Raw genomic sequence first — 13,773 nt, forward strand, 5'->3', positions numbered from 1 at the left:
CTTAGCTTAGTGGTCATGTAGCACACAAAGGAGTTGTTATGGAGACTGATGTCTTCCCAACAATTATATGGTGTAATTAGTGTTGGATGCTACAACATAACTATCAAGCTGTCTCCATGGAAACTACCCAAAAACCTATACTTTAAAGGTTTCAGCAACTGCTCTTTTTTATAGACCCTGAAGATGCAGATAAGAGCACAATGATTGCCTTATCTGCTTGTTAAGATCAGCAGAGAAACACATTTTCTTTTCCAAGGTATGTGCTTAGTCCCCATGGTGATTCACAGGAATCAAATGTATGTGTCAAGAATAAATGTACATATTACATACAGTGAGGACCAACCACAAATCAATAAGGATTTTCACTATTTTTAATTGTGTTTATGCATATGTGCATGCATATCCACATGCATAAGAGTACACAAGGTGCACAGATGGAAGAAGCTAACTTTTTCTTTTATGAACCCCTTCTCACCATAATTGAAAGCTTTAGGGTTGTGGAAACTCCCTCTTTTAGAGATGCACTACAGATCACACTGGTGCCATGAATGGTACCTACTAGCAGAGTCCAGCCAGGTCTAGCACACAATTCTTCCTGTCTCCCAGGGCTTTGGCTTGGAGCTGCACGTTTTTTTCAGATTGGGCAGATCTTGAGACAGCCTCGCATGCAGTGCAGGATCTTTGCCCAATGAAAATGCACTGTCTTTATGGAATACCAGTGGGAGTTTATGACATTTTTGCATAAAGCTTTAGGAGGTCCAAGCCAAGAAAGCAATGTGATTTTCAGCCAAGAATCTCACTGTCGCTTTTGTCTGAGCACAGCAGCATGCAAAGAAGAGACTACTTCAGTCTACAATATAACCAAGTGGGCAAGTGCTGGATAACCAAACACATTCTTGTTCTGGTTACGATATACATATAAAATTTTTAAACAGTTTATTTAATCTAGAACCCTCTCCCATCAGGGCAGAGATGAACAAGGAGAGCCATTTGCTTCAGAAGGCACCAATGGCAGGACTCTTAAAGTGGCACCTATTTCTGCAAGCAAACAGCCCTCAGCAGAAGTAAGGACTTGACATTCTGGACCAGAATATTTTATAGCACTTGCATGCTAAGCAGCAGGGAGAGAGGAATTAAGATATACAAATAGAAGCACATGCTTTAGCAGAGGCTTTAAGACTGCAAAAATGTGGAAAAAACATGAATTCCTTTTATTTCTCTTGGTTGGTTTGCCCCTGGAATTAAAGCAGATAAAATTCTCATGTGGAATGCTATCTGTGAAGAGAGGTGCAGTGAGCATAACCAGGCTAGGAGCCCCAGAAGACTTGCAGTTGTGGCCTCTCCGTTTTATGAGAAGCAGGAAAAAGAGAATTTCTGCTTTAATAAAAAACATCAGTACTTTTCCAGTCTTTAGAAGGGATATCATCATTTTTTTGCTCTGACATGAAGATGGATCTCATCTATCCATTCTCTTCAAGAGACTGTGGGGACCAAAGAAGCAGATACACAGACACAAAATATAAAAGCAAAGACTACAGGAAGCATTCTGAATAGCTGTTATATATTTTGGGAATAGAAGTACAGTGGGCTACCGTTAGGTAAATAAGACCAACAAATAAGATACTCTTTCAGATGCTCCTGCAAAAGTACTTTCGCAATGTCTGGCAATATAGGGTGACCCAGTGCAAACATTTCCAAAGGTAACAAACAAGGAACCAAAGCAGCTGTCAGGGGATGCTTTTCTGTATCAGGGACCCTCCAACACTATTCAGATACACTAGAGACTACGTAATGGTGCACGGGATGGCCATATAAAAAAGAGCTGCATACTCAGATTAATCTAAATTTTCTTACAACCAATGCATAAGAAAAACAGTGTAAAACTCAAAGCAGCTTGATTTCAGTTATCCAACTTCATTTCTTCAGAGGAGGGATGAAGAAAAAGAGAATCCAAAAACCACTTTCCACTGATCTTCCCATTAATTCTTTCTCTTTATAACAAGCTGTCTCAATAGGTTCCCTGTTGGAAACATGCTGAATTCCCTACTACAAGCTTATTGGGATGACACTAAACATGACATGGGAGTATGAATTCATGAGTAAACAGTATCTTGCTGAAGAAATGTTCTGAAATACCATTTTCCTCTTCTATTCATGTTTTAAATTATTTCTGCTGCTTAACTTTTGGAGACACTAACAGGTTTCACCACCAGATATAGATTGGCAGCCTTAATTTAAACAAACTCACTGACAGCACTGTTAGAGCTCATTAGTGTTCTCACCAGATGCTTCTGTCTGTATATATGAGCATCTCCAGTTTTTCTTTCCAGTACATGACCCATGATACTAGCACAGCTTTCAAACTAAAACAAGAAATCTCAGTGTAGGTTCAAATCCTTGCTCTTCTGGGGATCAAATCTGTGCAAGGCTATGACAAAACACTCCATATTTCTCAGGCTTCTTAAAAGCATTTTTTTGTTGTTTTACAGATCACTTTAGCAATTTTTTGGCATTTCTTACGAATCTATACAGATATGACTAAGACACACAGTATTTGCTTCCACAGCAAAAGTGCAGAGAGCATTTGTCATTATGAATATCACACAGGGCTATACATAGAGATGAAACCTGTGTTTCGTCTGTCTCTGCACAAAGCAATGCTTTGACATGAAAGCTGTCAGAAATCATTATGGGGAAGAATTTAAAAACCTCATACAATGATTAAATCGCCGCAGCCAAAGTAAGTGTCATAAAAACAAGTTATGACCCAGCTCCAGTTTTTAAGTGAATGAAAAATTAGAGGGCAGGGAGGCCAAATATGTGGGCTTCACAAAGAATGTCTCTTTGAATCGGCAAAACAGACCCAATCAGATCTCATGGTTAGTTTATTGGTCTATCAGCACTTAACAAGAAATGAAGTGGTGGCAACAATCTCAGCCCCAGCTCATCAGTCACACAGGTACAAAGCATCCAAATGGAAAACAGATTTTCTGATTCTCTGCACCTCCCTAGAGGCCTGCACTGTTGTCTGAGGACTACAGCGTTCTCCTTTCTTGGCTCATTAGCAAGATAAACATATTCTGGCCTGAAATGCTGCTCCTTTCCAACTGCTGGTGAAAACTCCAGTCAGTCTGAGAGATTAAGAGGATGATCTAGGGCACTACTCAATCCAAGAAAAATGCTCATGTGGGAACACAAAGCTGTTGTTTTTTTTCCACTGTATCTCATTCTGCAAGTCCAGATTCAAACAGTTTCTATCTTTATTCTTCATCCACATTAACTTCCTTCCTCTTTTTTTTTTTTTTCTAAAGGGAGTCACACACTTGGATTTAGACAGATTTTTACAGTACTAGTTAAATACTACTTTTCTTCACGTCTGATGACTTAAGATGTTATTGAGACGGTTGTCATACGCAGGCAATGTTGGGCTGGATCAGTATTGATCAGTATGCAGTTTTAACACTTCCAAACACCTGCAGGAAGCAGCATTAGTGATCAGATAGATAAGACTCTTCTTAACTACCCCATAAGTAGATTTATGGTTCCTTACAGCTACAAGATACCTTGCGAGAATTTTGCAAGAGCTGGTAGATCAGCCCTGGCAAGCTCCAGCTCAGCTCTTGCTTTCTGCCTATCCATGTCTGTCTCTGCAGTTTCTTTTTATCCCTGTTCTAAAACTGATGTATAGTTTTAGCGATTTTTTCAAGCATTCACTGACTTCTGCCCTAAAATCAGCTGCATTTTAGCACCTGGAGCAGCAGTTCCTCAGTGCTCCTCATGCTGCCTCAGATGGGTATGACAGAGCCCATTCTTATAGCAAGCTTTAAAACACTAGTGAAAGATATTAGGGAAACTGCTACTTTTGATAAAATTATTAGTGCTACAGACAGATGTCATGTGCTTATTACTTATTTCCCTCTTTGAACTCAAGGCATAAAATTTGAGTGCTTGGTTGAAGCTACAACAGGAAAAGGACTAATTTGCTCTGTTACAAAAACCTTCCTAAGCAAGATAATTAAACCATGCACATTAACAAGCAGACTTTTAAGGCTGAAGAACAGATTAAATTATCATAGTGACACAGGGACAAATCTTTAATTGCTATAAAGGCACGTAACTTCATTGACAACAGTGGCTATAACAAACTAATTTATGTCTAGAGTTGGCCAAAACCCCACAAATCTAGAAACTCTTGAACTTCAGGAAAGCTTTGATCCAGCCCAGACTTTGTGGCTCTGATCCACTTCATCTGGGAAGGACCCAAATCTACTTAAAATATATATTTCACAACACATCTTTGCCTGCATTTTTTTTCCAGATAGGTCATAAATACCACATGTAGAACCATTTCTCCTTATTCACAATACCTACTAGCAGAGCCAGCTATTCCCATCTCCAACACAGAATGTTAAAAAAAATAAAAAAAATAAAAAAAAAGATGCAAGAACAAGCTTTAGATCAGTTGACTTGCTACCAAGGAGCAAGAAGAAAGCTAAGGTACTAAAATCTGCACAGTCAGAATGTTTGGAAGAAATTCAAACTGGTGAGAAACTCTGTGACTTGTACAGTGTGGAACAGCTCGCAAAGCACAAAACAAGCCATATCACTCCCTACTTGTTATCCCCAGAAAAACTAAAGACTTATTTGACTACAGTTTCTAAACAAGCATATTATGCAAGTCTACTTTTTTTTTTTTTTAAGGTAACAGCTTCATTCACTGTAGTAGGAAAGCTGTGATCACAAACCACATGTGAAGGTTGCAGTTTTCAGATGACCTAGCTGAGATTGATGAAACAAAGTAAAATCTAACCAAGGAAAAAGTGTCTGACAAGCTCTTCTGATGGCATTTACACTGATAATTTAACAAATGAGCTGTTAATAACTTAAATCAAGTACAGCCAGATCCTAGATCTGCAGATCATAGGATAATTCCAGTAGGAATGGACCTCAGGAGATCAGACCAGGTTGCTAAGGGTTTTGTCCAGTTGAGTCTTGAAAACCTTCAAAGATGGAGACTGCACAGCCTCCCTGGGCAACCTATGCCCCTGCCTGACTTGTCCTCGGGGTGAAAAAGTTTTTCCTTATACCCATTTTGAATTTCTCATTTCAACTTACGCTTGTTATCCCACTCCATGCACCACTGTGAAGAGCCTGGCTGCGTCTCGGTAATTTCTGCATAGCTACTGGGTGGCTGCTGTTTGTTAGGTGCCCCCAAAGCTGTCTCTCTTCCAGGCTGAACAAGCCTGGTCCGGCAGTCACTCCTCACAAGGCAAGTGCTCCAGCCCCCTGACTTTCTTGGCAGCCCTCTGCTGAACTCGCTCCAGCTCCAATGTCTTCCTTGTACTGAGGTGCCTAAAACAAGGCTCCCTATTCCAGATGTGGTCTAACAAGTGGTGAGTAGAGGGGCACGATCACATCCATGAATTTACTGCCTGTGCTACTGTTAGTACGACCCAAGATACTTTTGGCTTTCTTAGCTGCCAGGGCACACTGCTGGTTCATGTTGAGCTTGCTGTCTACCAAAGTCCCTGGGTCCTTTGCAACAGAGCTGCTTCTAAGCCATTCAGTGCCCCGTGTATTATTGCCAGGGGCTCTCCTTCTCATGTGCAGGGCATCGCATCTGTCCTTGCTGAATTTTCTAAGATTTCTGTAAGGCCATTCCTCCACCCTGCCCAGGTCCCTCTAGAAGGCAACCCTGTCCTTCAGCGTTGACTGCTCCTCCCAGTTTGGTGTCCTTTGCAAACGTCAGTGCGCTCTACTTCTGATTGTTCAATAAAGACGTTAAGCAGAACGGGTCCCAGGACAGACCCCTGTGCTACTCCAGTTGTCACAAACCGCTGGTTAGAGTACAAATCATCAACCTTTACCTTCTGAGCCTGACCATCCAACCATTTTTTTTACCCATCTAACTGTCTGCCCATCCAGACTGTAACAGTCTAATTTGGATATAAGAACATTGTTGGAGATACTGTCAAAAGCCTTGTTAACGTCAAGGCAAGTGACACCCACCACTCTCCCCTGCAATGATAGCAGTGGGAGTTCTGGTACTGACCCTCAGGGAGCTAGTTTTAACTCTTGGCTCTGGGAAGACACACTGGAAACAATGGCTGCTGCACAGACTCTCAGAAGGAGTATTCTTCTCCAAAACACCTTTGGAAGGTATAGATCTGTATTACTGGGATTCAGTAGGCCAAATTCTTAGCTGCAATAACCAGCCCAGCTCCATTAAACTCAGTCTATATATACACAGTATTTCACCTCAGCTAATGATCCTGGCTTATGCACCTGATATTTGTTGCCTCAACTCTACATGCAGGCTGCACAGACAGGCCCTAGGAGCGTCAACCAGGAATAGCAAGGGAAACTAGAGAGATGCAAAAATTCCTCAGTTCTCCTGGGAGAACCACAGATCCACTGTGTTCCTGTGACAGTCTTTCTCTTACCTTTGCAAGGAAACTCCATGCTGCATATTGCCCTGAGGTTGTGCTGCTTTTTAGCTTCACCGTGTGCAACATCAGAAAGAATCCCAACAGTCCACTGCAAGGGATAGCAAAAGTTTGTTAACAAAGTCTCTTAATTTCAACTGAGCAACCTCTTACAGGCACCTTGGTTTTCCTAATGCAGAACTGAACAGTCACCCTTCAAGCAGTGTTAATCCCATTTGGAGAAAGAAAGCTGGTGGACAAAGAGCTTACATTATATCCACTACATCTTGGGTTTTGTTCAGTCAGTGACTAGAGTCTGAGTAAAGTAAGTCTGACACTCTTATGCCTGGTCTCTAATGCACTTGCATAATCAGAAAAGTAGAGATTATTGGAAACATGAGGTGAAATATTAACTTCAGGCACTAAAACGGCTCTGAATAAAGGCAATGCTAATTTCAACAGGAGCCACACATGTTTGGCAGCTAACTCACTTCAACCTCCACAGAGCCTTGAACTGAAAAAATAACCACTGGAAAGTTTCTGCCTGAAGCTTTCAAGCTGTTTAAACTTCATGAAGCCTAAATTCCAATTAGGAAGTCAAATACATCTCTACTGTGTAACACATAGACAGATGACTCAGTAGTGCTGGGAACAGAACACTCCAAAGCTCTCTGCTGACAATTAAGTAAATTTTGATTCTCAAGTCATATAGGACAGTAGTCCCCAGTGCCCCTGTAGCCAAGACTACTCTTAAGGAAACTCTGTTCCACATCTCACTGGACCTCACAGAGCTTACAAGCTTTGGCTCTGGATTTTGTTTCACTTGTGACATACTTACAACCCACTGGTTGTGAACCAGTGAAATAGTGTAGACCAGCAAGCAGGGAATAGAAAAGGACTTCAAAATATGTAAGGCATAAATTACTGTGTGGCTGGTTGAGAGGCAGAAGAGGTTACAAAGTACTGTGGGAAGCTGCATGGGAAAGGAGATAGGATCAACACAACACACAGATGGTGTGGCAAAAACTGCCTTGGTATTCAAAGAAGGTATGCTCTTCTGGATACTGATGCAATGCAGTTGGTGCCCTCTCTGCAATAGCAGGAAGAGTGGAAGATGGTAGCTCCCCAGGTCAGAAGTTCCATGCTGGGCTCTGGCACCTCAGCCAAGTTCTGCTCCCTGCTCAGTACATGTGGCAAAGTTGTGTCTCAGCCACATGTCAGTACAGGTGTTTTTGACACACCAAAGAGTATGGTTAGATAACTGCCCAGGAATAGAAGGTAGTAGGGTTTCTTACATTGAGCCGTAACATGAGACCCCAAAGGACTATCCGCTGTGCCTGGAGCCAAGAAAGCAGATGCTGCTTTCATGATAAAAGATAGACCCAAACTCAGCTCCCTGTTGCAGAGAAGCGCTGAACAGTAGAGCATTCCACTCTGAGAAATCAGTGAGTTCAATGAAGCAGCATTGCACAAACTTTTGAAAGTCCTGCAGCTGTCTTAAGTTTGTTCCACATCTTCTGTCCTGCTGAGAAGGACTTCAGAGACAAATTCAGAGGCAAAAGTGAAACAGCTAATTATAATATCTGAAATACTGATGTAACAGTTAACACCGATTTCTTCCATTAAATAAGTGGAGCACTTTGCACCTTATTATTAATGCTTCAGACATTCCGCACTGGTAGTAGATTTAGCTGCATCAGTTACCCTTACTTTACATTGCAGAAGTTTTCCTTCGAATCCTTTACATCTACAAAGACACTAGATTACAAGATGTAGGAGAGCAGCTGAAATGCTTGTTTCTCCATCTAACTATTCCTTTCCACTTGCTGTAGTGTACAGTGCTGTCTACTACAAATGTACTGAAGCTGAGCCAATGGAAACAGTAGTGGGAGGCTACAACAGTGGTAAAATTCTAATGAAGTGAAGAGAAGAATACCTGGGCTAGACAGATATATCTCTTAAGTGGCTCCAGTTAGACCTTGCCTTCAAGAAGAAATAGATTTCACCTACCTACCATGGAACAACTTATTCATTAATACCTAATCGCAAGTTACTTGTAGTGCGGATAGTCCACTCTTGAAAAGAGACACTTTCATACCAAAAAAATATGTACATAGGGAAACTATTTAACAACCATTTTTAATATCCCATCTTAATGGAAATTATGGATACAATTAAGAAAATCCCTAAGAATTGGGAAATATTTTTCCCATCAGTTAGCATGAAAGTATTTTTTCCCCTCTAAAAGAACATCTTCCATTTGGCAAAAGACAGGCGGGGAACGACAGGAATAATTTTTTTTTGAGATAATTAAGACCTATAGAAAACATACTTACATTGTCCTGTGAGAATTACACTGCTGGGTAGTGAACTTTTGCTACTCAAAATAAAGGAATGCTTGTTAAAGCTTTTCCCTTTTACCCAAAAAAAGCATTCTGCCAAATAACAAGATGTACAGACAAATAAATCCATGTACACCCATATACTGCTGAAGACTAATACTTTGTAATCACTGCAAACAGCAAGTTTTACAAGGGCTAATCCGACTTGAGAAGCATTTGAGAGATGCTATTTATCAAAGCTTTGCTACGTTAGGTAAAAATTATTTTACTGGTGACTGGGAACTCTCCTGATCAGAACATGCTCACTCAAATAAACACATATACTTCCAGCATATTTGAATCTTGGGCCTTCAAATGCATATCCAGAGATACATACTCTCTGCAGTCTGACTGGCTTATTCCAGCAGAAACTAGTATAACTAAGGTTTTGCACGCTCCAAAAATTTTTAACTGAGAGTCAAGGTTGGAAGTCAACGGGATCTCTTCTTTTGAAAACATTCCCATGTCCTGTTATAGAGAGGTTACCTGGCGCAGCAGCTGCTATGAAACCTGTAGAAGTACAGGAATGGAAAGTCCAAGGCACTGAAGAGATCACCTGAGGGACAAAGCAATATACACAGTGGAACACAGGGGAAGAAAATTACCCACTGTTATAAGCAGGCGAACAGCAATTATATGAACATTACTAGTTTAACATTCCTTTGAGCCTTTACAGCTGGCTGACTTTTCATTTATGATGCTTTCCACATTTCTAATGTGTTTAATGATTTCTCTCCGACCTTGCTTCTAGCTAGGTCCTGCCTTCGGCTGAAAAAGGGGAAAGGGATATGTAAGAGTATTCTTTGCTAGTATACAGAAGATCCTGCTTAAGCAACAGTTGCTAGTGGATAGACATGCACATCCCCACTTCTTTTATTACAGGGCTCATGATAGTTCCTACTGAAGCAACAGGAAACACAGACATATATGTTGGCTGCCTCCCCCTCTGGCATTTGAACTCTGTCACACAGGGCAAGTTGAGAGGTTTAACAAAGTTCTCCCAGATCCAAGCAGAGCTCTCGAGTACTTGCATTTCCAGGAACCTGGACCCTGGTTGTTCTTGGCTTTACAGATTCAGAGGAAGAACCATCTTTCACTTTTTGAAATACAGGACTATTTTGCTTAACATGTCTGTCTATCCTGGTGGGGGAATGCTATATACACAATATGCATCACCAGGCAAAAGGGGGAATTTATGTTTATTTAAATGCTTCTTCCTTTGTTTTTCTGACTGAGCAAAAGTCTAGTCAAAGCAACAGATTATCATCTTTATCCTTCTAACTATTTAAACACCAGCATGATAGGAATACTACCCACCATCAAACATTCAATTTCTCCATTTTTAGCCTTTGAATTTTCGCTACTTCAAATCCTGCCATGGGCTCAAGTGATGGGATACATTTTATGAAAGCAACAATATGAAATCTCTGCATAACATTGAGGGCAATGCAGAGAAGGAAACCGTTCTATATGGACTGCTGGGACACTGCTCTGAAGAGGACATATTCTCCTAGGGAATCCTTATTCTTTACTATGCACAACCTCAAAAGGTGTTCTTTGTCTGTCCTATGCTGCTTCTTTGCAAAGGGCAGCTAAGAAAGGTGTTAGTAAATATCACGCAAATTACACAGTGTTATATACCCTCCTCTCCTCTTCCTACATGATATCATATTATTGGTCATATTCCTGTTGAATACCAGGGCTAAAATCCTATAGGGTTTGGCCTCTAAAAACATACATGGAAATAAAAGGCAATATGGAAACTTAAGAAAGGAACAACTTAATCCACTTTACCTGCTGGATGGGATGCAGAGGCCAACAGCACAACACTAAAAAATAAAAAAAGATTAATTGCATACTACAGAATTTATGGCATGACATATTATATGAACATTATAAATTGACAGCTTTGTGTTTGTTTTTTTTCATGGTGAAACTTATTCAAGTTAAATAGAATAACTGAGGCATAAGTATCAATTTAAAAAAAAAAAAAAGTTGGTTGGGAAGGAATCTCCGGTGTCACCAAATACAAACTCTCACCCGAAGCAGGACTATCATCAATATTTAATCACGTCCTCTGTGCTCCATCTCAAAAAGCCAGGTCTCAAAAACCTCTCAGCATAGATATTCCACACTTCTCTGGGTAACTTGTCCCAGGGCCACCCTACCCTTCAAGCAAAGGGTATACCATCTACCGTTCCTTAGAAGAGTTTGGCTCTGTCGTCTTTGCAGCTCCCTTTCAAGGTGTAGGTAGTTTTTAGGTTGCACCTTGGTATCCACTTTGCGAGTCTCAACAAGACTAGCTCCTTCAAACTCTCCTTGCAGTAGGCCATGTGTTTTAAGTCCTTAACAACGCCAGTAGCTCTCGGCTAGATCTTCAGTTTCTCAGTATCTTTCTTGAACTGGGACGCCCAAAACTGAATAAAGTATTCCAGCTACCGCCTCAGCAACGCTCGTAATAACTTCTCTTTATCTGACAGCCACACTGCTTCTAATGTAACCAAATAAATGGTTTGCCTTAATTTGCCATGAGCACGCACTACTGTCTCATACATATCTCAGCATTCACTGTTACCCCCAAGTCCTTTTCAACAGACCTGCTGTTCAGCCAGCTGGTGACACCACTGAGACAGAATCTACAGAGAATTGTACCTGTGTCTAGACTTGAGTGTCTCTCTGTCTGAGGATTAATTTCAGCTGTGTGCATACCAATGTCCGCTTTATAGGGATGTGCATGTATTGCATCTAAGAGTCAATATAGAGTCTTACACATGTGATTGTACATGCAATGCACATTCATGCCCAAAATGCCAGAGAAAGGACAAATGCTGCAGTTAAACAAGTTTAAAAAATAATGCATGAAAATGAAACCAAACACCAGCCCAAATGATGCACTGTTTTCAGAAAGATGCAAGTGAACAAGAAAATCAGCTGTGACCAGTTCTTTCCCTAGAGCACAACTTCAGATTTCTGAGGTCCTACAAAGACTTCATCCTCTGAGTTTGCAGTATAGGCTGTACAGAGCCTTTTTCAGTGCTACTGATTCTCCTAGTAAATTTCTGATTTTTTTCCAAGTTTTTTCATTACATGTTGTTTCCAAGGTTAGAAGTCTACAGAAACACATTCTGGGGCATTGTAAGATGGGAGAAGCGTTCATGTCTCCAAAGCAGAGCCCAGCTTCCTCCAATTGCCATCAATACATGTCCATGACAAACACAGAAGACAAGAGGGAGAAGGAGAAAATAGTATCTAGAGAGGTTTCCTCTTGATAAGCAGCAAGCACTGCACTTCCAAAGGTGAAAAGACATTTGTTAATGTTATGAATGCTAAAGCTAGGCTATTTTCCCTGGCGAATTACCAGTGATTCTTAAAATTCATTAGGCCCAGTAACAGCAGTAAAGTGCCAACCCAGCCAGTGGAGGAATGGACGTCTGCAAAATGAAGTTAAGGCAGAAAAAGAGCTGGAAGTGGTTCCCAACACACAAGGATACAGCTAGAAAACTGAACTCGCTGTAAATGAGGTACCTGCAGCAGTACAGTGTCATCAGTGTGGTGCTTATACCAGGCCAACTCCCATTTCCAGCGTTAGCGCAGCTACCATGTCCGAGCCTGCTCGTTCTCAGCTGGTCCCAGTTCTCTACGTGAGCCACCAGGCTACTGCGCTTGGTGGCCTGCCCTCAGCATGCTTTGGTGAACCCCAGCATCATTCGCAGAGACATCGGTTGCAAAAGGAACTGCAAAGAGCATGGAAATCCCGTGGCCAGGGAAGCCTCGGGGGGAAGCCTGTCACTGAAATCAGCTGTGGAAGAACATAGGCTGAAGGAGGAAACAGTCCATGAGTGACAGGCAGGTGGGTATTTTAGGCTTAACGTTTTATACAATGTCTTTGAAAGGCATCAGCTGGTACAGTATGTTCATGTTGTCAATATTTATACATGTTTTTAAAAGATGTGGTTGTCACAAAGATACAAAGCAAGGCAATGCAGATCACTTACAGTAGGCAATTCCCCCCCCACCCCTCCTCCCCATACATATGCGCTCTCCCCGCATGGGATGCCAAGAGGAATTCACAATAAACAGGCCCAATTCCTCAGCTTCCTGGTAAAGAGAGAAAAGGAAGCAAAAGCCTATTACTTTTGACTGAATAACAGAGAAAACAGGAGACTGGCAGGGCAAATGAAACTGTATCAACATTGATGAGAATTATGACTAAGCCATATTTCTCCGCTTTTGCTTTTTGCATTATTAATTTTTAAACAAAAAAACAGTCAGATTGGGAAATGCTCAGAGAGAAACTTCCTTCTGCAACCAAAAGGAATTGATAACCCTACCAGACATCCCAGGCCTCAATCCAAAGAAAACATAGAAGGAAAAACAAAACCTTCTTTGCGAAGTGTGGGGCAGGTTGAGGCACACGGGTTAGATGGCATTAAAACTGTACTGTAACTCTGCTCTGACCGGAACATCAGTAGAAAAGACACGATGATGCTGTAAAACCAGATTAGGGATTCAGAGGTTTCCAGCAGGACAGCCTGAGCATCAGGCTGCAGCAAAACCAAAATCCCTGTGCCAGATCTCTCTGCTCCTCTCCTTTTCCCCAGGTACTCAATACTGAGGGCTGGGTCACTCATGGTTTTCTTTCTGGCTAAAAAGAGGTTTTGTCAGCAAGAACAGCAATTCATGCCTGCAAAGCTGCCCTCCCTATTGCAGAAAATCTACTGCAGTTTTTTTAATTCACAAGAGTGACAGGTTAGCAGCTCTTCCAGAAGCCAGATGTAGTTCAGCTGCAGTTCAGCTTCATAGAGTAGAGCCTTTACCTCACACCTTTGTCAATGCCATTTATTCACCATTTGCAACATTCAGGCTGCAAGTCTGGTTTTCTCCTCACCAGTGACTGCTTGGCTATCTGGCATGCCTTTGTGAACAAACATCAGACAGTGACAGGTATTGGGATGTACTGAAACTTT

The 13,773-nt window shown here is 41.4% G+C and overlaps 1 protein-coding gene across 1 annotated transcript in view; it reads right to left on the minus strand.

Moving 5' to 3' along the window:
* TMEM241 (transmembrane protein 241) overlaps positions 1-13,773 on the minus strand; it is a 56,858-nt gene that overhangs the window by 18,708 nt on the left and 24,377 nt on the right. Inside the window, exons 11-13 of the mRNA XM_082479679.1 lie at positions 10,601-10,635; positions 9,293-9,362; positions 6,444-6,537 (exon numbers count right to left, since the gene is read on the minus strand). Of these exons, the coding sequence (XP_082335805.1) occupies positions 6,444-6,537; positions 9,293-9,362; positions 10,601-10,635 (199 nt within the window). The remainder of the gene's footprint in view (positions 1-6,443; positions 6,538-9,292; positions 9,363-10,600; positions 10,636-13,773) is intronic.

The sequence above is a fragment of the Vanellus vanellus genome (assembly GCF_965231255.1).
Source record: "Vanellus vanellus genome assembly, chromosome: 2".
Classification (NCBI taxonomy): Eukaryota; Metazoa; Chordata; class Aves; order Charadriiformes; family Charadriidae; genus Vanellus; species Vanellus vanellus.